The sequence below is a fragment of the Salvelinus namaycush genome, chromosome 28 (assembly GCF_016432855.1).
Source record: "Salvelinus namaycush isolate Seneca chromosome 28, SaNama_1.0, whole genome shotgun sequence".
Lineage (NCBI taxonomy): Eukaryota > Metazoa > Chordata > Actinopteri > Salmoniformes > Salmonidae > Salvelinus > Salvelinus namaycush.
The window spans coordinates 33,356,487-33,384,356 of NC_052334.1; the positions used below are offsets into that span (position 1 = coordinate 33,356,487).

Below are 27,870 nucleotides of genomic sequence, written 5' to 3' on the forward strand. Positions count from 1 at the left end.
TACCCACAATACTTTAAGTGACATTGACTCTGGCATGTTGTTGCTGCATGCAGACTGAGGATGAATGGTTCAGCACTCATTTTGTGTTTTTTAAGAAAGGAGAGAATTATCATCTGCTGTAAGAGCTATGCAGTCCTTTTGGATTGACACGACACCTCTCCCAAAAAAGGGCACATGTCAGTGATGTTCTCTGGAAAGGGAAACATATTTACTTCTGAATCACTCCTATGAGGCACAGAGTACAGTAAGATACCTACTGAGAGAATCAAGTCAAAGAGCAGACATGAAGTCAGATTAAAGTTTGTGTATGTGCGTTGAGAGGATATATAGGGGATGGTACAATTCTGAGTAGATTGGTTTTTATTTTTATTCAAGTTTAATGTTGAAATGGAAGTCATAATGTAACTCATGTTATAATGTGACAAGTAAAAAAAGAATGGGGAAGAGATGTTTGAGTTCATTAACAAACTATGATGATTATGGTTTTGGGTAATTGTTCTTCCATATTTTTACTTGTAAATGCAAACCTCTGTATTATACGCCTATACCAAACTCATTAAATAATGAATTATTATTTATTTTAGTTTGAATATTGACGAACACAATACACATGGAAGCCAGATATGGTATGTTGGGAATTGCGCTATCGTACAGTAATCATTAAATAGTCGGTGATTCCCATCACCCTCTGGATGAGGTCAGTGAGCTACTGTACAAATCCAAGAAAAAACAACTGTCACTCATTAGGGTACCACCCACCACTGCGACCTGTATGCTCTAGTCGGCTGGCCCTCGCTGCATGTTCGTCGTCAGACCCACTGGCTCCAGGTCATCTACAAGGCTATGCTAGGTAAAGCGCCGCCTTATCTCAGTTCACTGGTCACGATGGCAACACCCACCCGTAGCACGCGCTCCAGCAGGTGTATCTCACTGATCATCCCTAAAGCCAAAACCTCATTTGGCCGCCTTTCCTTCCAGTTCTCTGCTGCCTGCGACTGGAACGAATTGCAAAAATCTCTGAAGTTGGAGACTTTTATCTCCCTCAACAACTTTAAACATCTGCTATCTGAGCAGCTAACCGATCGCTGCAGCTGTACATAGTCCATCGGTATATAGCCCACCCAATTTACCTACCTCATCCCCATACTGTTTTTATTTATTTACTTTTCTGCTCTTTTGCACACCAGTATCTCTATTTGCACATGATCATCTGATGATTTATCACCCCAGTGTTAATCTGCTAAATTGTAATTATTCGCTCCTATGGCCTATTTATTGCCTACCTCCTCATGCCTTTTGCACACATTGTATATAGATTCTCTTTTTTTTTCTTCTACTATGTTATTGACTTGTTTATTGTTTACTCCATGTGTAACTCTGTTGTTGTCTGTTCACACTGCTATGCTTTATCTTGGCTAGGTCACAGTTGCAAATGAGAACTTGTTCTCAACTAGCCTACCTGGTTAAATAAAGGTGAAATAAAAAAAATAAAAAATGTTTACGAAACGTTATAAACAGTCTGTCTACCTGAATGGTCTGGAGAGAATACTGATTGGAAAGTACCACCATGACCAGCGTTGACTGCTCTTACCCCAGACCCAGAGAGAAAGAGACCAAAGATAGACCATGCTGAGCATTAAACCTATTTAGTCTGTTCTGTCTGCCCCCAGTGGGGTTCCTCAGCCAGGGTGTAGAACTACAGAACAGTACAGAGGGTACAGGCACAGCTAGTACAGTACTGCAGCATGTATAAATAACCAGATCATCCATTCTGTCTATCATACATCATCATTACTAATCTGAGGGACAGGTGAAGAGAAAGGGATGCTTACTAAACAATGATATGGCACACAAACACACTCTGCAACCCCCTTTGATTGGATCGTTAAGTCTGTTAGAATGGGCAGTACAGGGGCTGCTAGGTATAGCTGACAGACAAAGTAAAAAATAAGTAGGAAGTGACAAAAACAAATGGATATATAACACCATGCTCATATAGCATATCCCCTTTAGAAATGCAGACTTCAAACAAAACAATTATCCCTCCATCTTTCATTTACAATTTGATTCTTTCAACTGAACACATGAGCCTCCTCTCAAACAGGGTGGCCATTTCCCTGACATCTCCTTCCTGTACATGATAGGTGTATAATCCTATATATTTCCTACTTCAACAGTTTACTACCTCACTCGCTCACTCCTATCCTGGATATTAGCAATGAAAGCAGGAACGGAATTGCACACAGGCCATCTCTCTTCCTGAGCCTCTTGCTCTCCTCCCCCCTCTCACTCAGTCCTCTCCCTGCAGGACCTCCACAGCCTCCAGTAGGTGTAGTGCCAGGCTGTACTGGCCGTGGTTCTCAGGTAGGATCTCCATGAGGCGGCTCACCAGCCTGCTGGTCTGGCTCAGGGGCACCGACGGGCACCCTAGCTCACTGGGATCCTGGGGATAACACACACAGATAAACACACACACACACACAGAGATAAATACAAACACCATCAGTAAACCAGGCAACACTAGCGGGTTGAATTAGGCTAAGAGAGATGCTTTGAATCACCTTGAGACAGTTGTTCTAGCATGTTGTAAGGTAACAGAGGTTGGTCTCACCATAGCCTTGAGCCAGGTGCAGAGTGTGGGGGGGAGGCGTGCCAGCAGCTCCATGGCGGGCTTGGTCTGGGTCTGGGTGTGAAGCAGGGAGTAGCTCAGCCTCTGGCCTGTTAGAACCAACAGCTGAGAACCCAACACGTCCTTATCCTCCACCTCCAACATCACCTGACAGATAACACACACACCGGCTAGCTTCCGCTTTTTTAATATACTTTATGAGTGATCATATTCATTTGATTAATGTGTGTATAATGTTACTTGTATTTTGTAGTGAGGGAGTTGTTGGTGTTTATGACTACCTACCTGCTCTGCCCGGGGGTCCAGGCCCTGGTTGTACAGCTCACACACCAGGTGTCTGCGCAGGATGTCTGGGTTGACTTGCAGCAGGGTCCCCAGGTCCAGACACAGAGAGGGCCACGTCTCGTCCCCTGAGTCAAGGTCCAGCCGGGTGGATGCAGGAGCAGTCCCTGCCTCACTCTGGGTCTTCACCCAGCCTGTCAACACCCTGAGCAGGAACTCCTGTCTAAGAGAGACCAGTCCAGGGTCCATATCTCCGCTGGGCATCAGCTGGATGGACACCAGCTCTCTGAAGAAGGCACTCTTACCCTGGAAGAAGGAAAGACTTGCAGTGAGTATACTGTAGGTGTTATGCATGTGTGTACTCTTTGGTTTACGCCACGTGTTTGTCTCACCTTGCTGTCGAACAGGCTGAGCGGTTTGACCCGGAGGTTGAAGGTCATAGCAGTGTGTAGTAGAGTGGCCAGGAGACAGTGGTGTTGTACAAGGGGGTAGTGGATTCCCCTCTGCTCCAGGGCTAACTCTACTATGGAGGCAGGACCCTCCGCTCCGCCCCACACCTCCTCCACACAGAGCTCTGGAGGGGTCACCTCTTCTATCCCTGAGTCTGCCTGGAGGAGGGGGGAAGGGGTTCAGAGTTACCAAGGAAAAGCCTCACTTGCCACTATCAATCTACAAATGCTTTAGTACAAAGGTCATTTTTCAATGCTGCAGCAATGGTACCAGGGCTCGCGACTAACTTTTTCCCTCACCGTCCCGAAGTGCAATTTCAACTGTCCCAAACTGAAGTTGAACTATCCCAAAATTAAAATATATATATATATTCTTTAATGGTTTTGATATGCCAACATGGGTCTAGGTCATTTGCAGTGCTTTTGTTGTGTGTGTGTGTATTTCTGAGACAGATACAGTCTATATTATTTATTTAAGAAAAAAATTTGAGCATCTTAATTCAAACAGACAAACATGCATTACATTAATAATAATAATAAATTAATTGAACACGTTAACCACATGTATACAACATATCTGAAAGAGAACTATGCTATTGTGAACTGGTTACTGAATAAACTTAAGTTAGCGACATTACATTCCACAACCAGCTGCCCCATTAAACAACATAACACAATAGCCTATACAATAAAGAATGTGTGTTCCCCAGCCTTCACTTTCTCTGCTTCACCCTCCCTCTTCAGTCACTGAAGAATGGTGGCCTTGACCTTTTTGAGCACCACCACTTACATAACAGCCAGGGCCTAAAATGTACTTTTTGTACATAACAGCCACTGTGGCAGGTAGATTTAAAAATCTACCAGCCACTCATATTTCTTACCAACCAAAATAAAATAAAAATCTCTCAAATTAAACAAACAAAACAGACAAAAAAGAGATGAGCATGCTTTGTAATGTTTCTAAAATAATACATGCATAACTAGTAAGTAGTAATGTGGTATATTGTTTAATGAACATGTTTTCTTTGAACACAAAATATCACAGACGAGACTAAATGTTCACCTGCCGCTTTAAAGGAGGTTACCTTGGTAACGCGATTTGAGTCATGTTCGTGACAGAGACTAAGAGTGACTAGTATCCGCGTTGCTTCTCTTCCCTAGCTGTTGAAACTCAAACATTAAAAAACAACCTAGCTTGTGAACAAAACAATGTAAAAAGCCCAAGGACAAAATGTTACTTCAGTAGACTTTCGTTTAAAGTAAATTAAACAAACTGTTATGCCTGTGCGCAGCGCTTCATTTTTTAAAATCTGTCACTCAGCTCTCCACGTGCGCACACACAGCCACCAGCCAGGCAGTATTGCAGCGCGAGGAAGAAATACTTTGCAAATTTTACAGTGTGCATTCGATACAGGCCACGGAGATACAACCATATTCTCTGGAATACCATAGTAGCTAGCCATAGCGTAAAGACAATGCAAATTCCACAGCAACTCCCGACACACGCAACCTAAACTCCAGGCCAGCAGACAGGCTGGGAGAGAGTAGCATGTACATTTCAATAGGCCTATTTGCCCAACATTGTAATGATATTTTAATATTAAACATTTCCATAACCAAAATAATGACATATACAAAGCCTAGACAGTCATATCATTGTTTGAAACCTGGACGTTTTACATAGCCTATTTTACCTTGCTTTTAATAGCCTACAGCTAAAATTAGACCATAGACCATTGAAACCAAAGGCAGTAAGGCACAATCCTATTGTTGCATCTTTAGATATTCCCTCTTTCCAAGTTTCTACCATTAGGCAGTATATCCCGTCTGTATCACAACCGGCCGTGATTGGGAGTGCCACAGGGCGCCGCACAATTGGCCCAGCATCGTCCGGGTTTGGCCGGTGTAGGCCGTCATTGTAAATAAGAATTTGTTCTTAACTGACTTGCCTAATTAAATAAAATGGTTAAATAAATAAATTATCCATCTCCATCACATTTTAAAAACCGCTCGCATCAGGTGCACGTTTGGGAATGCTGTTCTCCCGTAATAACATTTTGGAACATTCACGCATATGGCTGAGAGGAGTGAACACATTGCTGCTCGTGTAATGTGAATTATTCATAGTTTAGCAACTTTTAAGCTAAATGTTGTGATCTGTTTCAGCAGCCTCGTCTTTGTGTTTAAACATTTTAGTATGGAACCACTGTTGTATGCATTTTATATTTTTCTGGCCTATCGTCCCCCAACTTCTATTTAGAACCGTCCCAACGTCTGTTTTGAACTATCCCAGACAACAACAAAAAATATTGTGCCCGGGAAGACGGGACACCCTTAATTTCGAGCCCTGAATGGTACATCATTGCTGTGACAAATCCTCTTGTACTTACATCCACTTTGCATGCAGCACATGCTTTTTACCTGTGCTGCAGTTAATCTGCCTAACTGTATGCATCCATCCATCTATTTATGTGTACCTCCATCAGAATCTGTAGCAGCTCAACACAGGAGCCCAGGAATGATGTCATGGCACTGTCTCCCATTCCCACATCCTGAATACACACAGAAACACCACAAATGTTATATACTGTTATGTGCACGTCTATTCACAGCCCAAGCTCAACAAGTCTCAATCAGAGAGGTAGACGTGTAGCTGAATAGAGCAGTGCTCTGCTCACCCGTCGACACAGGCGGTCTTTAGGGGCCTTCCCCACCTGTGGAGAGGAAACACAATCTTTCATGAAACAAAAATATAGGACACCAGTTTTCTGTTCTGTTGAAAACAGAACCCATTTGAGTCCCACACTATGAAACACTAATCTTGTAACAGTTGTAATAGCGTGAGGATGTTCAGCTATGCAAATATATTGGTACATTTCAGCTGATGTCTGCAGAAAACCCTACAACTTCGACCAAACTAAATGTAAATCATATTTCTACACAAGTGAAATGTTAGTTATCGCCTTTAGTTGGCAAGGTAGTCACAAGTGAAGAGCATTATAAAAATAATTATGATCGTGACGTTTCATGCATCAGAACTCTCTCACATACAAACACACACAAAAAAAATAATTGCTGCTCACCTTCTCCATAAGGAAAGCAGCAGCTGAGAAACGTTTAACGATGAACGTGTTCCACATCATTGAGGAGATGCCTGCAGGAGAAAGAGAGAGAGAGTATTATAGTACAAACCAAGGGACACACTGAGGAAACACCGCGTGAATATTAAATACGATTCTGTATTGTCTGACCCAGCTGGATGTGAGGACTAGAGACTAGCTTCAGGTGTTCCACTGCACAACACAGATACCGCCCCTCCTTCAGAGAGAGAGATAACAAAACATTAGATTTTACACCTTAAACTGTGTGTGCATAGATGTGTATGGATGTGAGTGTGTATAGATATGTGTGTGTGTGTGTGTGTGTGTGTGTGTGTGTGTGTGTGTGTGTGTGTGTGTGTGTGTGTGTGTAGATGTGTGTGTGTGTGTGTAGATGTGAGTGATGTGAGTGTCTGTGTGTGTAAGGGAAAGGGGGATAACCTAGTCAGTTGTACAACTGAATGCATTCAACTGAAATGTGTATAGATGTGTATGGATGTGAGTGTCTGTGTGCTGGTAGTGTTTAGAGCCAAACCTCTGGGTATTTGTTCCACTGCACCACGTACTCCCAGCAGCAGTGGGCAAAAAGCAGGTCAGGAGAGAGGGAGTCTGGGAAACGCTGACACACAGACACCAGCAGCTCTGGAGGAACACAGAAAACACACTCTTTAATACAACAACCACACTTCCTATAGAGGAATCAGTTTAGTGACCATAGAGTACCCACTCACCTGCTGCCCTATTGAAGTCTGCATCCTCCTGGCTTTTCTCCCTCAGCACTGTCTGGGAGGGCTGTTCTGTTCCCTGGGCCTCCCCCCTCCTCTGCAGCATGTCCTTCAGCTGCTCAGGGGCCAAGTCCTGCCTGAACACCCACTTAGCCACACTGTCTGCTATACCACCTGAGAGAAAAAAAGGGGGGGGAGAGAGAGAGAAAAAGGGATCTACTGTTCATGTGATTGGATTGGTGAAAGCAAAGTTTCACTTTACCACTCTCACCAATCCCAAGCCTCTCAGATCTGAGGTTCCTTCAAGGTTTAAGGTAAGGATTATGGTCTTTTTATTCGAAGTGGCTGCGGATCTGACTTTTCTAGATCTTTCTTCCTGGGGGTTAAAGGTCTAGAAGCTTCTGCGCATGTGTGGGATTCTGTACTTTACACACAGTCTCTGCTCTACTCGTAGAGAACAGGCTACTCTGGCAAATGGTGCTTGTTTATTAGTTACCGGTAGATTAAAGCTGAATCAGTGTCTGCAAGATCACAATGACAATATATAATAGCATAGTATACCGTTATTGGAATGAAGCTGAAACGGTCTAACCACAAGGACACCGTAGTGAAGAAGGCACGACAGCGACTCTTCAACCTCAGGATGCTAAAGAAATTTGGCCTGTCCCCGTGGGCCCTCTCAGTGTTCTATAGGAGCACCATTGAGAGCATACTGTCGTGCTGCGTCACAGCCTGGTACGGCAACTCCACCGCCGTGGACTGCACAGCTTTTCAGAGGGTGATACGTGCAGCCGAACGCACCATTGGGCGCACACTGCCTACCCTACAGGGGAAGGCCAAGAGGATCATCAGGGACCCCCAGCCACGCCCTGTTTTCCCCGATTCAATCACTCAGAAGCGGGCAGTACATGGCAAAAAACTGAAAGACTGGCCAATAGTTTCTACCGTCAGACCACCCCCACCCTCAACTCTCACTTACCTGCTACTCCCCCTATGGACATTCTTTCTCCGGCCATTTCTTATGAGATCTCAGGAGGATGGTGTGAATGGTGGCATTTCTCTCTCATGCGGCCATAACTCCACAGCGCGTGCCACTGGGCAAAAATATGCTATATATATATATATTTTTTTTTTAATTGGACAACCGACGGGTGCTTACGGGTGTATAAAATCGAACACACAGCCATGCAATCTCCATGGACAAACACTGACAGTAGAATGGCCTTACTGAAGAGCTCAGTGACTTTCAACGTGGCACTCTCATAGGATGCCACCTTAGTTCGTCAAATGTCTTCCCTGCTAGAGCTGCCCCGGTCAACTGTAAGTGCTGTTATTGTGAAGTGGAAATGTCTAGGAGCAACAACAGCTAAGCCACGAAGTGGTAGGCCACACAAGCTCACAGAATGGGACCGCCAAGTGCTGAACGCGTAGCGAGTAAAAATCGTCTGTCCTTGGCTGGAACACTCACTATCGAGTTCCAAACTGTCTCTGGAAGCAACGTAAGCACAAGAACTGTTCGTCGGGAGTTTCATGACATGGGTTTCCATGGCCGAGCAGTCGCACACAAGCCTAAGATCACCATGCGCAATGCCAAGCGTCGGCTGGAGTGGTGTAAAGCTCGCCGCTATTGGACTCTGGAGCAGTGGAAACGTGTTCCTGGAGTGATGACTCACCCTTCACCATTTGGCAGTACAAAAGACGAACCTTGGTTTGGCGGATGCCAGGAGAACGCTACCTGCCCCAGTGCATAGTGCCAACTGTAAAGTTTGGTGGAGGAGGAATAATGGCCTAGGGCTATTTTTCATGGTTCAGGCTAGGCCCCTTAGTTCCAGTGAAGGGAAATCTTATCGCTACAGCATACGATGACATTCTAGACGATTCTGTGCTTCCAACTTTGTGGCAAAAGTTTGGGGAAGGCCTTCTCCTTTTTCAGCATGACAATGCCCCTGTGCACAAAGGGAGGTCCAAACAGAAATGATTTGTCAAGATCGGTGTGGAAGAACTTGACTGGCCTGCACAGACCCCTGATCTCAACCCCATCGAACACCTTTGAGATTAATTGGAACGTAGACTGCGAGCCAGGCCTAATCGCCCAACATCAGTGCCCGACCTCACTAATGCTCTTGTGGCTGAATGGAAGCAAGTCCCCACAGCAATGTTCCAACATCTAGTGGAAAGCCTTCCCAGAAGAGTGGAGGCTGCTATAGCAGCAAAGGGGGGACCAACTCCATATTAATGCCCATGATTTTGGAATGAAATGTTTGAGAACCAGGTGTCCACATACTTTTGGTCACGTAATGTATGTGCTTGGATTAAATCAAAACACTTGTATGCTGCAGTTTGTTAACACCATCTGCTCAAAAGTTCGCTCCAAAAAATAATTATCATTCACGATTGACAGTGAGAAAAGTGAAGGGAGGGTGAACACACAAATTTGTGCGCCAAGTAACACATGCGCAGAACGTGATCCGGATCTTTCCATTGGGTTCCGGGGCGGAAAGGGGCGGTTAACTACGGATTCGCAGCCACAGCCTTTTTATTTCTTAAGTATTCGTTCAGTACCTCGGCCCCCCTCCAGCAGGGCTTTGACTGAGCAGTGTGGTGTGGCGCCCCCTGGTGTTCCTTTAAGAGGCGCCACACACAGCAGCGTCTGCAGGGCCAGCACGTCCTCCAGCTGTCTCACACACACCGCCCACTGCTCCAGCTCCAACGACACAGCCTCCCACTCTGACTGAAACTGACACACACACACACAGAGAGTCAGTGACAAAGCACACACACATCAGTGTGTGTGTGTGTGTATGTTACCTTGGTCTCGGCCAGGCTGGTGATGTTATCCTTGGCAGCGCGGTGAGCCACTATTGCAGCCAGCAGGGCAGCAGCAGCACTGTGTGACTGGACACACGCAGACCGCACCTGCTGCCACCAGGGGGAGACACACTGCATGTCCCACGACGACTCCACCGCACCTAAGGAGAGGAGGAAATACAGACGTCTCTGAAAGTCAATGGAAGTCCACCACAGGATGCTGCTGAGGGGAGCATGGCTCATAATAATGACCGGAACGGAACAAATGGAATGGCATCAAACACTTCGAAACAATACGTGTGATCCCATTCCACAATTCTGCTCCAGCCATTACCACAAACCTGTCCTCCCCAATGAAGGTGCCACTAGCCTCCTGCGGACTCCACTACCTATTATCTAACCACAACCCAACTGCTAACTCAATTGTATCACAGCACAGACCACCTTACAAAATCCGATGTGATCGCACACCTTTCATGGAGCTGAGGGCAGTGAGGAGTGTGTGTAGGTGTCTGACGGCCTTTGGTTTCTTCAATACTTCCTTCTCTCTGTGCAGCCATACACTCAGCAGCAGAGACTGAGGGAAAGAACACACACATAGACAACATGGATGAGTTACATTTCCTTCTATTTGAGTCTATTCTTCCTCCCATACCCAAATCTCCCCTTCCTTGAATCTGAGGTACGGATCAAAAAAGATGGATGAATACATAGTTGGGCAGATGAAAAAATGTCCCTGCGCTGAAGCACAGGTAAAAAGCATGTGCTGCATGCAAAATGGATATTAGTGCACGTCACACTCCCATCCTTTTGCCGTACCACCCTCCTTCCTCTCCTCACCAGTAAATGCTGTGGGCTGATGCCGGTCTCCTGTAGTGTGTCACAGACTTTCTGTAGAGGGCTCTCTCCTATCAGACAGCCCCAGAACAGAAAGCTCCCTACAGGGTAAACAACAACACAGTCTTACCTTTAATACTCTTAGGTTTCAAGTTTCAATGTCACGTGCACAAGTACACATTTTGCCATGGAGCGAAGGGAAAATGTAGCAGTTTTAAAGCCAATTTCCTGCAATTTTACACATTTTCAATGTCACGTGCACAAGTACAGTGAAATGCCTTTCTTGCACGCTCTAAACCCAACAATGCAGTAATCAATAACAATGTAATACTACAAATAATAAGGTATAACAAAAACACACCAGATATAAAAATAAAAACACGAGAAAGCAAGAATACTATATATAGGGTCAGTCAGTTCCAATATCATATTTACAGTGTGCAAGAGATACTGGAGTGATAGAGGTAGATTTGTATAGGGGTAATGTGACTGTGTGTGTGTGTGTGTGTGTGTGTGTGTGTGTGTGTGTGTGTGTGTGTGTGTGTGTGTGTGTGTGTGTGTGTGTGTGTGTGTGTTCATCCTACCCAGTTGTGTCCAGTCTGCGTCGGGCCCTGGGACCACCCTGATCTCCTCTCCTTCACACTCCATCTGTGACAGGAAGCCGCGTACAGGAAGTGATGCGTCAGGGGAGTCCTGGGCAAATGAGACGGAGGGGCGGGAGCCGGAGGTGAGCTCTGTGTAGCGCTGCAGGATGAGGGAGACACGGGCTAGCTCCTCCTCTACACCGGCAACCTCCGTCTGGATAGGAAGAGGAGGAGAAAGAAAAGAGAGAAAAGAAGAGTAGTTCAGAATGCTGTACTCACGGGTTTAATGTGTGTGTGTGTGTGTGTGTGTATGTGTGTGTACTGCATATGTGTGTGTATGGGTTGGTTCTTCTATCCTTGTGGGGACCCACATTTCTTTCATTGACAAGATTAGCAACAAATGCTGACACTACACATCCTAGTATATCTGACCAAATTATGAAAGACAAGAATTGTAATATTACATTTCGTGAAGTGAGTGTGGAAGAGGTGAAAAAATGATTGACAAGACAAGCCACCGGGGTCAGATAACTTGGATGGAAAATTACCGACGATAATAGCAGACGATATCGCCACATCTTCCATTTAAGCCTACTAGAAAGTGTGTGCCCTCAGGCCTGGAAGGAAGTGAAAGTAATTCCGCTACCTAAGAATAGTAAAGCCCCCTTTACTGCCTCAATTTTTTTTTTTTTTGACCAGATACAATGCTATTTTACAGTAAACAAATTGACAACAGACTTTCAGCACCCAGCACTGATGATTGGCTGAGAGAAATGTATAATAAAAAGATTTGGGGGACTGTTAAGTTAGACTTCAGTGCGGGTTTTGATATTATTGATCATAGTCTGCTGCTGGAAAAACGTATGTGTTATGGCTGCTATATTGTGGATAAAGAGTTACCTGTCTAACAGGACATAGAGGGTGTTCTTTAATGGAAGCCTCTCCAACATAATCCAGGTAGAAATCAGGAATTACCCAAGGCTGCTGTCTAGGCCCATTACTTTTTTCAAATCTTTACTAACGACATACCTCTGGCTTTGAGTAAAGCCAGTGTGTCTATGTATGTGGATGACTCAACACTATACACATCAGCTACTACAGTGACTGAAATAAGTTAGTCCTAAATATTTAAAACTAAAAGCATTGTATTTGGGACAAATCATTCACTCAACCCTAAACCTCAACTAAATCTTGTAATAAATAAAGTGGAAATTGAGCAAGGTGATGTGACTAAACTGCTCGGAGTAACCCTGGATTGTAAACTGTGATGGTAAAAACATATTGATACAACAGTAGCTAAGATGGGGAGAAGTCTGTCCATAATAAAGCGCTGCTCTATCTTCTTTACAGCACTATCAACAAGGCAGGTCCTACAGGCTCTAGTTTTGTCGCACCAGGACTACTGTTCAGTCGTGTAGACAGGTGCCACAAAGAGGGACTGTCAACGGCTGGCCCTTGGATGTACACAGAGAGGAAACATTAATAATATGCATGTCAATCTCTCCTGGCTCAAAGTGGAGTAGAGCTTAACTTCATCACTACTTGTATTTGTGAGAGGTATTGACATGTTGAAAGCACTGAGCTGTCTGTTTAAATGACTAGCACAAAGCTCAGACACCCATGCATACCCCACAAGACATACCACCAGAGGTCTCTTCACAGTCCCCAAGTCCAGAACAAACTATGGGAGGAGCACTGTACTACATAGAGCCATGACTACATGGAACTCTATTCCACATCAGGTAACTCACGCAAGCAGTAGAATCAGATTTAAAAAACAGATGGAAAAAATACACCTTATGGAACAGCGGGGACTTTGAAGCAACACAAACATAAGCACAAACACATGATAACATAGGCACTATACACCCACGTACACATGGATTTTGTGTTGTAGATATAGCGTGTTGTGAAATCTGTTATGAATGCATTGTAATGTTTTTAAAATGGTATAACTGCCTTCATTTTACCAGACCCCAGGAAGAGGAGCTGCTGCCTTTATGGGGATCCATAATAAATACAAAATCCCCAAATGTCCCCACAAGGATAGTAAAACAAGGAAAATTCTCCCTCGTGGGGACATTTTCCACATCCCCACGAGGACAAAGGCTATTTTAAACTTAGGGGTTAGGGTTAAGTTTAGAATTAAGTTAAGGCTAAGGGGTTCTTAAACTTCTTATGGCTGCAATCCCGTTAACAGGATCGATATGACAACAGCCAGTGAAAGTGCAGGGCGCCAAATTCAAACAACAGAAATCCCATAATTAAAATTCCTCAAACATACATGTATCTTATACCATTTTAAAGGTAATCTTGTTGTTAATTCCACCAAATTGTCCGATTTCAAATAGGCTTTTCAGCGAAAGCACCACAAATGATAATGTTAGGTCACCGCAAAATCACAGACAAACACATTCATTTTCCCAGCCAAAGACAGGAGTCACAAAAAGCAGAAATAGAGATAAAATGTATCATTAACCTTTGTTGATCTTCATCAGATGACATTCATAGGACTTCATGTTTCACAATACATATATGTTTTGTTCGATTAAGTTCATATTTATATCCAAAAATCTCAGTTTACATTGGCGCCATGTTCAGAAATGCCTTCAAAATATCCAGAGAAATTGCAGAGAGCCACGTCAAATAACATAAATACTCATCATAAACTTTGATGAAAGATACATGTTTTACATAGAATTAAAGATACACTTGTTCTTAATGCAACCGCTGTGTCAGATTTCAAAAAGCTTTACGGCAAAACACAATATTCAATAATCTGAGAACAGCGTTCAGCTACAAAAGGAAGCCATACAGTTACCCGCCAAATTGTGCAGTCAACAAAACTCATAAAAAGCATTATAAATCTTCACTTACCTTTGCTGATCTTCGTCGGAATGCACTCCCAGGACTCCCACTTCCACAAGAAATGTTTGTTTTGTTCGGTAATGTCCATCATTTATGTCCAAATAGCAATTTTTGTTAGCGTGTTTGGTAAACAAATCCAACGTCAGGAAGCGCGTTCACTAAAAGCTGACGAAATGTCCAAAAGTTCCGTAAGTCAGTAGAAACATGTCAAACGATGTATTGAATCAATCTTTAGAATGTTTTTAACATAAATCTTGAATAACGTTCCAACCGGAGAATTACATTGACTTCAGATGAGCGATGGAACAGAGCTCCCTCTCATGTGAACGCGCATGGTTAGAGCATGGTCAGTTCCTGTTTGGATTTTTTCTCAGGTTTTTGCCTGCCATATGAGTTCTGTCATACTCACAGACATCATTCAAACAGTTTTAGAAACTTCAGAGTGTTTTCTATCCAATATGAATAATAATATGCATATATTAGCAACTGGGACTGAGGAACAGGCAGTTTACTATGGGCACCTCTGTGCACCTTTCATCCAAGCTACTCAATACTGCCCCTGCAGCCATAAGAAGTTAATTAGATTTAGTTTATTTTATTTAACCTTTGTTTAACTTGGCAAGTCAGTTAAGAACAAATTGTTATTTACAATGAAGGTCTACCGGGGAACAGTGGGTTAACTGCCTTGTTCAGGGGCAGAACGACAGATTTGTACCTTGCCAGCTCGGGGATTCGATCCAGCATTTCTGTTACTGGCCCAACGCTCTAACCAATAAGCTACCTGCCGGGTTAGGGTTATGGTAAGGGTAAATTTGATTTTGAATGGAAATGAATTTTTGATCCCAACGAGGATAGAAGAACAAAATGCGTGTGAACGCGTAGTGGCTCTGCACTCACAGGTTTAGTGTGTGCATCTGTGCTAGCCTCCACAGTAGAGTGCAGCTGTTGGATGTCGGTGTAGAGCTGGAGCAGTTTCAGCTGGGAGGAACACAACTGGAGCAATGCGTCATCTACCGCCTCAGGGTCTGCAGGGACAACACACACACACAATCACCCTTAAGACACATTTGTACAAAAACATGGTTTTGATATTAATTCTCAATGAATGTCCAGAAACGCACAGTACCTTTCCCCCTGAGACTGGCCAGTAAGAGTCGGGTGATGTTGGTCAGACAGGAGACTGGAGCATTTTTATTGGCTAGCAGAGACTCCAGGGCCTAAAGGGCAGGACAGAGAGCAGCAAGTAATAAGAAACGACATTCCCTGGGTGTGCTGACCCCCCCTCTGTGTCTGAGTGTGTGTGTGTGTGTGCTCGTTGACCTGTTTCTTAATGGCAGGGTATTTGATGTCCAGCAGTATACGCTGGGCCTCGCTCTCCAGGTAATCTGAGGAGAGAAGGTCAAAGGTAAGAAAGAGCTCGTCGTTTGCCCTGTCTAAATATTTCTGTAAAGGGCTTCCTTCAACCTCTTCATGTTCCCCCTCCATCTCACCTGGTTCCAACTCTCTGCTCTTCAGTAGTGTGGTCAGTCTCTTCAGCAGGTGCAGATCCTTTGCTCTCTCACTCTTCTTATCACTGAAACAGGAGTCAACGCTGTTTTGCGTGTGTATCTTTGCCATGTATGACAATCGAGAGACCACAGTGTTCGAAATAGCTTTTCACGTTCAAATAATTGTACCCCTGATACAAAGTGTGTGTATGTACTCACCTGAGGGCCAGATGGAAGGGGACAGTGACAGTGCGTAGTGCTCCAGTAGCAGGGTCGAACAGACACACCTGCTGTGTGTGGAGCTGCCAGCCTTGACTGGTCACACTGTTCACCCCCATCAGCCGGTAGCCTGCATACAACAACCTGACACACACACACACACAAGAGAAGGGAATGGTTACAACTGCTTTAATCAGAACTGCTTTAATCAGAACTGTGTGTGTGTGTGTGTGTGTGTGTGTGTGTGTGTGTGTGTGTGTGTGTGTGTGTGTGTGTGTGTGTGTGTGTGTGTGTGTGTGTACCTGCAGTGTTTCCCGACAGTGAAGGCTCCTACTCGGGGGCCCTGCTGTGTGCCCCACACCTCCAGGATGCCTCTCCTAGGGGCGTAGATGACCAGGAACTGAGCGTGGCGCCGTGGGAGGGGCGTGGACGGGGAGGACTCGCCCCTCCCCTCAGACACCTGCACCCAACCCAGCTGGGCGTCCCGGTAGCCTGGGGCAGGGGACACTCAGAATTAGATTAGAACTAGATGTATAACCAGGGCCTTTTTCAAATTCAACAAAAACTAAACCCTACACAATGTTTTCTGTCTTTATAATAAACCAAAAAACTCAGTTACTGTTGAGTGTCAAAGGGAAACTCTATTTTTCTCCCTCTCACCCTTCCACATGCGGATGGCGATGCCTCTCCCCACATCGAGCAGCATGACCCTGCCAAAGTCGTCCGTGACCCCAGCCAGAGTGTTACAGGGGGACAGACAGATGGACTCCCCATGACGCCGTGAGTCTGGGAGACCAAACCTGGGGCCGGGACAGAGAGGAAGAACAGGGTGAGGATGGGCTAGGTAATCAGTTCACTTAGAAATGGAAAACAGGCCAATTGATTCATTTGTAAGTGAAAGTGGTAAGGTAACTAGGCAAGTTGACTGTGTGTCAGAGTGCATGTGCAGAAGAATCAATTTCCTAGTTCTTCTAATAAGAGGGACGTGTTAGTCACCTGACTGCCAGGGGCGTGGCCGGTTCCACCTTGGGCTTCTGTTTCTGATTTGGCTCCTCCTCATTCTGTTTCTTCCAGCCCAGCCACCCACTGAGAGAGAGAGAGAGAAAATTAGATGGAAGAGAAAGGGTACAGAGGCAATGAAGAAGAAAGAGAGTGAGAAGAGACAGAAGGGAAAGGAGAGGAAAAATACACGGCAAACCAAATGCATAGACGGAGCCCTGAGCTGGAGAGAATTGTAGATATTTAACTCATGGTTATAAGCAGAATCATAGCACCCACCCCCCCGTGAGGGACAATCATGGTACATGGTATACAGCCCGAGCCTAACATTCACTGAGAAATACACACATACCTGGCGGCGGTGAATAAGGCCGATGTGAGTTTGCTGGCCACAGCCAGAGCAACGTGGGAAAGGAGAGGCTGGGAGCTGCCCTAGAGGGAGGGAGAGAGAATAGGAGAGTCAGGAATCCCTGCTACTGGTCTGAACTAATGCTGACTGTTTTCTTATCTAATAGTAACTACGACTTTCTCTCAGAGATAAATAGACATGTGTGAGGTGAGAAAAAGATGGACAGCAGCCAGACACAAACCTCTTTGGCATAGTAAAAGCCTGTGTAGGGTCCTCCCCCCACAGTTATGTACTGACTCATGGCGGGGAGGCTGCCCTTCACAGAGGCATGGAAACCCCCCAGGACAGACGCATTCCTCATCTGGTCAAACACACACAGGGTCATTATACCTGTGTAGGGAGGTACGGAGAGAGAGCACAGTTAGAATGGAGAACATAGCTACACTTTCACTTTCATTCAACCAGTATCCATCCAATCGATTCTTCATGATCTTCTCCCCCTTTCTTCTCCACTCCCTGTCCTCCTTCCCCCTCCCCCACTCCGTCCTCCTTCAGCCCCCCCACTCCCTGTCCGTCCCCCCCATCCTCCTTCCCCGTCCAGCCCTCCCACTCCCTGTGCCCATCCATCGAACCCTCCCTCCTCCTGTCTCTCACCCACGCTGCTGTGGTCTACGATAGCATCCATGTCCTGTAGACCCCACTTCTTATAGGCCAGAGGAGGAGGCTGGACCACCTCACTGCCTGCTGCTGCCGCTGGGGAGGAGAGAGAAGACACACACAGAAAGTTAAGAATAATGACAAAGAGAAGGGTTTTGGAGGAAGAGAGGGTAGACAGAGAGAAAGAGGAGATGAGGAAAAGAGTTGAGTAAATGGTATGGAATTCCAGTATACTGTATATCACCTCAAGCTACAATACACAAAATATACAAAATATACAAAACACACTACAGGTACTATGCTAAGTGTCAAAGACTAGCTTGTGTGTGCGTGTCAGTACCTGCATCCTTTCTGGCGAACCCAGCCAGCAAATAGAGAAGATGGTTCTATTAAAACATAGGATTTCTTTGAATTTTGCATTGAAATTTCAGAAGAATTTTTTTTTTTAAGAAAAAGTAAATAGCAAAATAACAAATAATTAAAGAGCAACAATAAAATAACAGTAACGAGGCTATATACAAGGGGTACCGGTACAGAGTCAATGTGCAGAGGCACAGGTTAGTTGACGTAATATGTACATGTAGGTAGAGGTAAAGTGACTATGCATAGATAATAAACAGAGAGTAGCATCAGCGTGGGGGTGGGGGTGGTCAATTCAAATAGTCCGGGTAGCCATTTGATTAGTTATACAGGAGTCTTATGACTTGGGGGTAGAAGCTGTTAAGAAGCCTTTTGGACCTAGATTTGGCATTCCGGTACCGCTTGCCGTGCGGTAGCAGAGAGAACAGTCTATGACTAGGGTGGCTGGAGCTTTAGGCAATTTTTAGGGCCTTCCTCTGACACCGCCTGGTATAGAGGTCCTGGATGGCAGGAAGCTTGGCCCCAGTGATGTACTGGGCCATACGCACTACCCTCTGTACAGCTGTTTGAAGCTAGTGTACCAAAACCGAAAGTAACTTACCATGAGCTTAAAAAAGCTGTAAAAATTATATATTTTTTTATTGAAAATATATTTCACAGAGATTTACATGGCACAATGATAAACTGAAATTGAGCGAACAGTGTAGAATTTTTGCAACCAGGAAATGACTTAGCGATTTCCACTAGATAACACAGTCTCAAAGTCAGAACAGCTTTCCCAATTTGACAACAGATGCCTTTCCGGCGGCAGAAATCAATAGGCGATTACTAGCGACAGATACTAGCGACAGATATATTATGGATATTTTCTGAAATGACAATGCACTAATTGTAAAAAATGTACATTTTACATTTTAGTCATTTAGCAGACGCTCTTATCCACAGCACCATTAATGCATTACTAAAACTAGTTTTACAACTACTGCTACTATACCTGTACTGCTACTATAGTACTTTAACAAACAGACACAAAAACACACACACATGCAGCAGTACCTCGAGCCACCTGGTTTCTGCAGGCCCGTAGAGACTGGAAGAGACTGAAGCCGTCGATGGTGACCAGGGCTGCTGGGTAAAGGATACTCAGCTCCTCATGCTGACACAGAGACAAAGACTCATAAATACAAAGTGTCACCAAGAGAACCTTGGTCTCCAGGCCCAGACAGCAGTCAGTGTTTCGATGCGTGCTATAGTTGTACCTGCTCGGTGACACCGGGGTGGCGGGGGATCTCATAAGTGCGACACTTGAGCCTCAGGACAGGGTCCTCATTCAGCAGCTGGGCTAGGAGTAGGACCCCACTCTGACAAAACACACACCACCGTTAGATTAACACCAGCCAGACTCCTGATGATATTCTGCCTTCCAGGTCACAGAAGTAAATGCTGCTATACCTCGGTGTAGAAGCGTACATAGCCAGATGAGAAGCCCACTACAATACATGTCCAGTCTGGTCGACCCGTGGAACTCCTGAACGCAGATAGAGAGAAGGTTAATACTCATCAATAGAACAAACTTAAGATACACACACATTGATATGTGCACAGAAGTGGACACACATGGATGGACACATTAGGTGGCTTACCTCTTCTGGCTGGCCAAAGGTATACAGATGACGTTGCTCACACTCTCCCTGTAGAGACACACACAGTGAATCTGGAATCTCGTCTTCTTTCTGTGTCCTTTCCTCTCCTCACATTCCTCTCTCATCCGCCCCTATGTTTCTTCCCCACCTCCCTCATCCCTCTGTTCTCCCACCCCTCCTCCCCCTGTTCTCTCCCCCCGCCTCATCCATCCACCCCCATGTTTCTTCCCCTCCTCCCTCTCGTCCCCCGGGTTCTACCACCCCTCCTCGCCCTGTTCTCACCCCTCGTCGTTGCTGAGAGTTCCACTCCAGGACACAGCCAGCGTCATCCCCTCTCTGCCGCCGTCATCTGTTCGCCACTTCGCTGTCGGAGAGGAGAGAAAACGGCAACACACACCACCCCCAATCAACAGCAGTGTATCTGTGTCATGTCTGTGCACGTGTGTGTGAGTGTGTGTACATTAAATCTGAGCGTCTATGTTTTGGGAGACATACCTGAGAGAAACACAGCCTTGCTGCCTTTGGCGACGACCATCAGGTCTGAACAGGGAGACAGAGACACCACACAGTCCTGCAGCCAGGGGGCGCTGACTGCTGCAGTGTCCTCCTCCACCCCCTGAGGAACACACCACAACAGGCCCAATCCTCAGAGATCACTGACGGCTATGGAAGAGTGCTATCTGATTTTTGTGCACAGGACAAAGGCATAATGGACGTTCAGGGATTTTTCTGCCATTGTGATCCTTGGGCGGGCCGCCTAAGCGTTTTTTTTGTTGTTTTTTTCCCCCCCCTCGGGTCGCCTAAGTCCAAACAGTGAAATAATAAACATTTGGGATGGAAAAAAGCTTTCAGTGTAAACTTAAACAACTAAAACCAGATATAAACTATAAGCCACGTGACTCACTGTCTGTAGGAGTGAAACATTTTCGTGAACAGGGTGGTGTACCTAATAAACCGCAAAAGGAGTGTATTTAAAAATATATATACACTGCTCAAAAAAATAAAGGGAACACTAAAATAACACATCCTAGATCTGAATGAATGAAATATTCTTATTAAATACTTTTTTCTTTACATAGTTGAATGTGCTGACAACAAAATCACACAAAAATTATCAATGGAAATCAAATTTATCAACCCATGGAGGTCTGGATTTGGAGTCACACTCAAAATTAAAGTGGAAAACCACACTACAGGCTGATCCAACTTTGATGTAATGTCCTTAAAACAAGTCAAAATGAGGCTCAGTAGTGTGTGTGGCCTCCACGTGCCTGTATGACCTCCCTACACCGCCTGGGCATGCTCCTGATGAGGTGGCGGATGGTCTCCTGAGGCATCTCCTCCCAGACCTGGACTAAAGCATCCGCCAACTCCTGGACAGTCTGTGGTGCAACGTGGCGTTGGTGGATGGAGCGAGACATGATGTCCCAGATGTGCTCAATTGGATTCAGGTCTGGGGAACGGGCGGGCCAGTCCATAGCATCAATGCCTTCCTCTTGCAAGAACTGCTGACACACTCCAGCCACATGAGGTCTAGCATTGTCTTGCATTAGGAGGAACCCAGGGCCAACCGCACCAGCATATGGTCTCACAAGGGGTCTGAGGATCTCATCTCGGTACCTAATGGCAGTCAGGCTACCTCTGGCGAGCACATGGAGGGCTGTGCGGCCCCCCAAAGAAATGCCACCCCACACCATGACTGACCCACCGCCAAACCGGTCATGCTGGAGGATGTTGCAGGCAGCAGAACGTTATCCACGGCGTCTCCAGACTCTGTCACGTCTGTCACATGTGCTCAGTGTGAACCTGCTTTCATCTGTGAAGAGCACAGGGCGCCAGTGGCGAATTTGCCAATCTTGGTGTTCTCTGGCAAATGCCAAACGTCCTGCACGGTGTTGGGCTGTAAGCACAACCCCCACCTGTGGACGTCGGGCCCTCATACCACCCTCATGGAGTCTGTTTCTGACCGTTTGAGCAGACACATGCACATTTGTGGCCTGCTGGAGGTCATTTTGCAGGGCTCAGGCAGTGCCCCTCCTGCTCAAAGGCGGAGGTAGCGGTCCTGCTGCTGGGTTGTTGCCCTCCTACGGCCTCCTCCACGTCTCCTGATGTACTGGCCTGTCTCCTGGTAGCGCCTCCATGCTCTGGACACTACGCTGACAGACACAGCAAACCTTCTTGCCACAGCTCGCATTGATGTGCCATCCTGGATGAGCTGCACTACCTGAGCCACTTGTGTGGGTTGTAGACTCCGTCTCATGCTACCACTAGAGTGAAAGCACCGCCAGCATTCAAAAGTGACCAAAACATCAGCCAGGAAGCATAGGAAGGAGTTACATTGTGTTGTTTAAGTGTTCCCTTTATTTTTTTGAGCAGTGTATAATCTTCGAGAACTAACAATCACCAAAATAAAATCTAGACAGGCAGGGAAAATATAAAATGCCCAAAACAATACATTTAGTAGTATTGCTTTTGTTATTATGTTTGAGTAAATGAACACAGCCTTATCCGTTGCAAAATGCATAGAATTGCAGGAAATTGGCTTTAAAACTGCAACATTTTCTCTCAGTTCCATGGCAGTGTGTAGAATTGCAGGAAATTTGCTTTAAAACTGCTAAACTGTCTCTACACTGCCAAGATGGGGGCTTATAAAATCTTCCCTACAATTTAGCTGCGCCGCCTGGCAGACCAAGGCCATTGCCCTTTTTGATCCAGAACAACCCTGACGTTATTTTATAAGAAAGACTACTGGGAGAGAGCTGGACAGAAGGAGAGTGTTGGAGACGTTGTGGCCTGTTTGTGTTGCGTATACAGTTGAAGTCGGAAGTTTACATACACCTTAGCAACATACATTTAAACTCACAATTTTCACAATTCCTGACATTTTAACCTAGTAAAAATTCCCTGTCTTAGGTCAGTTAGAATCACCACTTTATTTTAAGAAAGTGAAATGTCAGAATAATAGTAGAGAGAATGATTTATTTCAGCTTTTATTTCTTTAATCACATTCCCAGTGGGTCAGAAGTTTACATACACTCAATTAGTATTTAGTAGCATTGCCTTTAAATTGTTTAAATTGGGTCAAACGTTTTGGGTAGCCTTCCACAAGCTTCTCATAATAAGTTGGGTGAATTTTGGCCCATTCCTCCTGACAGAGCTGGTGTAACTGTGTCAGGTTTGTAGGCCTCCTTGCTCGCACACACTTTTTCAGTTCTGGCCAAAAAAATTCTATAGGATTGAGGTCATGGCTTTGTGACGGCCACTCCAATACCTTAACTTTGTTGTCCTTAGGCCATTTTGCCACAACTTTGGAAGTATGCTTGGGGTCATTGTCCATTTGGAAGACCCATTTGCGACCAAGATATAACTTCCTGACTGATGTCTTGAGATGTTGCTTCAATATATCCACATAATTTTCCTTCCTCATGATGCCATCTATTTTGTGAAGTGCACCAGTCCCTCCTGCAGCAAAGCACCCCCACAACATGATGCTGCCACCCCAGCGCTTCACGGTTGGGATGGTGTTCTTCTGCTTGCAAGCCTCCCCCTTTATCCTCCAAACATAACAATGGTCATTATGGCCAAACAGTTCCATTTTTGTTTAATCTGACTAGAGGACTTTTCTCCATGTGCAGTTGCAAACCATAGTCTGGCTTTTTTAAGCAGTTTTGGAGCAGTGGCTTCTTCCTTGCTGAGCAGCCTTTCAGGTTATGTCGATATAGGACTCATTTTACTGTGGATATAGATACTTTTGTACCTGTTTCCTCCAGCATCTTCACAAGGTCCTTTGCTATTGTTCTGGGATTGATTTGCACTTTCACACCAAAGTACATTCATCTCTAGGAGACAGAACGCGCCTCCTTCCTGAGCGGTATGACGGCTGCGTGGTCCCATGGTGTTTATACTTGCGTACTATTGTTTGTACAGATGAACGTGGTACCTTCAGGCGTCTGGAAATTGCTTCCAAGGATGAACCAGACCTGACTTCTTTTGATTTTCCCATGATGTCAAGAAAAGAGGCACTGAGTTTGAAGGTAGGCTTTGAAATACATCAAAAGGTAAACCTCCAATTGACTCAAATGATGTCAATTAGCCTATCAAAAGCTTCTAAAGCCATGACATCATTTTCTGGAATCTTCCAAGCTGTTTAAAGGCACAGTCAACTTAGTGTATGTAAACTTCTGACCCACTGGAATTGTGATACAATGAATTATAAGTAAAACAATCTGTCTGTAAACAATTCTTGGAAAAATTACTTGTGTCATGTACAAAACTATAGTTTGTTAACAACACATTTGTGGAGTGGTTGAAAAACGAGTTTTAATGACTCCAACCTAAGTGTGTGTAAACTCCCGACTTCAACTGTATGTTGTCTGACAACGGTTATTTTTACTTGTTTTGTACACTAGAGGGCACTATATGTTGGGGCCATGGGTCAGGTAGCTGTGTGTGTGTGTATATACAGTACATTCAGAAAGTACTCAGACCCTTTGACTTTTTCCACATTTTGTTACATTACAGCTTTATTCTAAAATGAATTAAATACAAAATGTTCCTCATCAATGTACACACAATACCCCACAATGACAAAGCGAAAACAGGTTTTTAGAAATGTTTGCAAATGTATATAATGTTTTTATAAAAAACATATTTACATAAGTATTCATACCATTTGTTATGAGACTCAAAATTGAGCTCAGGTGCAACCTGTTTCCATTGATCATCCTTGAGATGTTTTTACAACTTCATTGGAGTCTACCTGTGGTAAATTCAATTGATTGGACATGATTTGGAAAGGCACACACCTGTCTATATAAGGTCTATATACAGTTGACAGTGCTTGTCAGAGCAAAAACCAAGCCATAAGGTCGAAGGAATTGTCCGTAGAGCTCGAGACAGGTTAGTGTCGAGGCAAAAAATCTGGGGAAGGGTACCAAAACAGTTCTGCAGCATTGAAGGTCCCCAAGAATGCAGTGGCCTCCATCATTCTTACATGGAAGAAGTTTGGAACCACCAAGACTCTTCCTAGAGCTGGCCGCCTGGCCAAACTGAGAAATTGGGGGAGAAGGGCCTTGGTCAGAGAGGTGACCAAGAACCCTATGGTCACTGCCAAAGGTGCTTCAACAAAGTACTGAGTAAAGGGTCTGAATACTTTAGTAAATGTGATATCTATGTTTTTACTTTGTCATTATGGGGTATTGTGTGTAGATTAATGGGGGGGAAACGATTTCATCAATTTTAGAATAAGGCTGTAACGTAACAATGTGGAAAAAGTCAAGGGGTCTGAATACTTTCTGATTGGACTGTAGGTAGCACAGGTGACCTGGAAGGGTTAGCACGGGTGACCTGGAAGGGTTAGCACGGGTGACCTGGAAGGGTTAGCACGGGTGACCTGGAAGGGTTAGCACAGGTGACCAGGAAGGGTTAGCACAGGTGACCAGGAAGGGTTAGCACAGGTGACCAGGAAGGGTTAGCACAGGTGACCAGGAAGGGTTAGCACAGGTGACCAGGAAGGGTTAGCACAGGTGACCAGGAAGGGTTAGCACAGGTGACCAGGAAGGGTTAGCACAGGTGACCTGGAAGGGTTAACACAGGTGACCAGGAAGGGTTAGCACAGGTGACCAGGAAGGGTTAGCACAGGTGACCAGGAAGGGTTAGCACAGGTGACCAGGAAGGGTTAGCACAGGTGAGAGGAGAGCACGTACAGTTCTTACCGTATCACAGATACAGCTTATAAAATGCATCTCTGCACCTTTAGTATAGGAATGTGTTTAAGCTATGTATATTTTATATGCACAATAAATTGGAACTTCACCCAAAAAGATTAACGTTTGGAAACCTGATTTGAGGACATGTTATGGACAGCTCTCTCCTGTGCCAGTGGCTTTTCATAGGGAATCGCCACTACAGAGAACAAGAGTGTAAGAGACAGACAAACTGACCGTGGTGTCCCCACTTCCAACTTCTTTGGCCTCAGGGTTATCCCATGACCCCCAGTTGGAGTTGTCCCAGGCCAGCTCATTCTCTGGGGGGGAGAAAGGCAATCACAAATTATTTGAAGGTGCAATCCATAATCAATTGTCAGTTTTAAAGGCTATAAAGGCTATAAAGTTGAACATTTATTCAGACCAGGTGATGATACACACACACACACACACACTTGTAAAACATATTTCGAACTGGCTGGGTTACACTAACAGAGAAAGCGGAGAGAGAGAAGAGCATGAAGGACAAGAGAATTCCCTTGACCCAAGAGAGAAAATGGATGAAGTTGGAGATGCTATAAATATCAGTGAGTGGGAGGAGAGCTATTGACAGAACTCCTAATGACAGCCAAGGAGACGCCTGTTGCTATGGTCTGACTGAAACATGCATGCACAATGGCTCAGGGTTAAGAGCATGCATGTGGATTGTGTGTGTGTGTGTGTGTCTTCTTTTGTCCAGTATCATGCGGTAATCTGTTCAGATGCCCTCCTAGGATGACTCATAGCATACGGCAAAGGGCAAAACTCCCCTCCTCCCCCCTCTTTCTTTCCATCCCTGTCTGCCTCCCGCTGTCACTGCAGAGCGAAGCAACTATCCGGCTCACCTTCACTACACCTTGCGCATTTCAACTGCTATAATCTCTAATTATATTATTCATTATGTGACAGGCCAAGGATTTAAAGAGATGCATTGTTTACATTCCGTGCCCCTGGCATTTCTAACATCTAGAACACGAACAAAAAGTGCGACTTCGAGAGCTGGCAAACTCTGCAGACACGAGATGATAGGTGACTTCGCCCATAGCTAAAACATTAACGTTTGCTGTCTCTTTTTGAAAAGCAAGCACACAAGATGGTCATAAACAGTAACTTCTCTCTCCCAGAGCTAAACGTCAGCTACCTCCTTTCTTGTCCGCCGAGGAATTGTTGTTTTGCTGGCTCTGGAACAAGAACTCCCGGACTGCTTTGAGTTCTTGGACCCGACAGTACTCGAACAGGCAGCAGGACATTTCGATGCAGTCCCGACCAGAACGGATACAGGGATTTAGCCAGCTAGGCTAGCTAGCAGCTACAGTCCAACAGGGGGGGAAACAACGTTGCAGTACGATTAAGTTTTTGCTAATCTATACAATAAACAAGACGTCCTCGGCGATATGTTGTGTTGATATCTGTAACGTTCCCAGGAATATCGGTAGAAAATGAAGTGTACAGGCTGTTGCCGTCATTGGTTTTCGTTACTATTTGCACCGTTTCCACTCTTTACTTGAAGTGTTTTGGTGACTACACATACCGTTGTGAAACAAGCAAGAATAACTTAACACTTTCGGGTCACGGATTTTTGGAATAGGCTACTTCAGAATAAGAGTCCCGTCCTGTATGCTTTGTAAATTGATAATTAGGTAAAAAATGATGGAAAATGTGCACAATTATCATAATACATTTTGTACACGTTATCATACAAATAATAATTTAAAGTATTTCTATAAGATATTTTGTGATTTTTTCTTCTTCTTTTGAAGCCTAAATGGTCAACAATGTTTTGTTGTGTGTGTATGCCTTCTCCTATAATTTATTATTTTACAAAAAAAGATAGAAGTTTTGAAACTGCAGTAGAAGTGTAGTAACTGCAGTCAACTGTGGTATTTTGGAAGCAGTAATTGCAGAATATTTGCAGTTTACTGCAGTTATACTGCACTCTAACTGCAGTTACACTGCAAAATTACTGTAGTAAAAAAACAGTGTTTTTTGGACGCAGTATTTGCAGCATACTGCGGGATCCGCTTTAAAGCAGTATGTTTTTCATATTGGACATACATAGGCCTTTGGCACCGTACACAATTTCCTGTACATTGCGTTAAATTAAAAAGGGTGATCCATTCTACTCAGGAGCC

General features: G+C 44.8%; 1 protein-coding gene across 1 annotated transcript; it reads right to left on the bottom strand.

The window, feature by feature from the left end:
- Nucleotides 1-1,991: 1,991 nt before the first annotated feature.
- Nucleotides 1,992-27,254, bottom strand: LOC120023145 (rab3 GTPase-activating protein non-catalytic subunit-like). The gene is made up of 34 exons (XM_038967140.1): nt 26,880-27,254; nt 25,937-26,019; nt 20,490-20,610; nt 20,277-20,358; nt 19,995-20,042; nt 19,804-19,879; nt 19,611-19,712; nt 19,408-19,507; nt 17,989-18,087; nt 17,576-17,724; nt 17,338-17,417; nt 16,983-17,072; nt 16,647-16,786; nt 16,289-16,478; nt 15,987-16,130; nt 15,771-15,853; nt 15,601-15,665; nt 15,407-15,497; nt 15,178-15,305; nt 11,413-11,626; nt 10,832-10,929; nt 10,463-10,568; nt 9,992-10,152; nt 9,746-9,920; nt 7,190-7,357; nt 6,994-7,100; nt 6,612-6,678; nt 6,444-6,514; nt 6,039-6,074; nt 5,838-5,912; nt 3,304-3,519; nt 2,915-3,217; nt 2,612-2,776; nt 1,992-2,443 (listed from the first exon to the last, which is right to left on the bottom strand). The coding sequence occupies exons 1-34, from the start codon at nt 26,986-26,988 to the stop codon at nt 2,291-2,293; spliced, it is 4,095 nt and encodes a 1,364-aa protein (XP_038823068.1). The 5' UTR covers nt 26,989-27,254; the 3' UTR covers nt 1,992-2,290.
- Nucleotides 27,255-27,870: the final 616 nt, after the last annotated feature.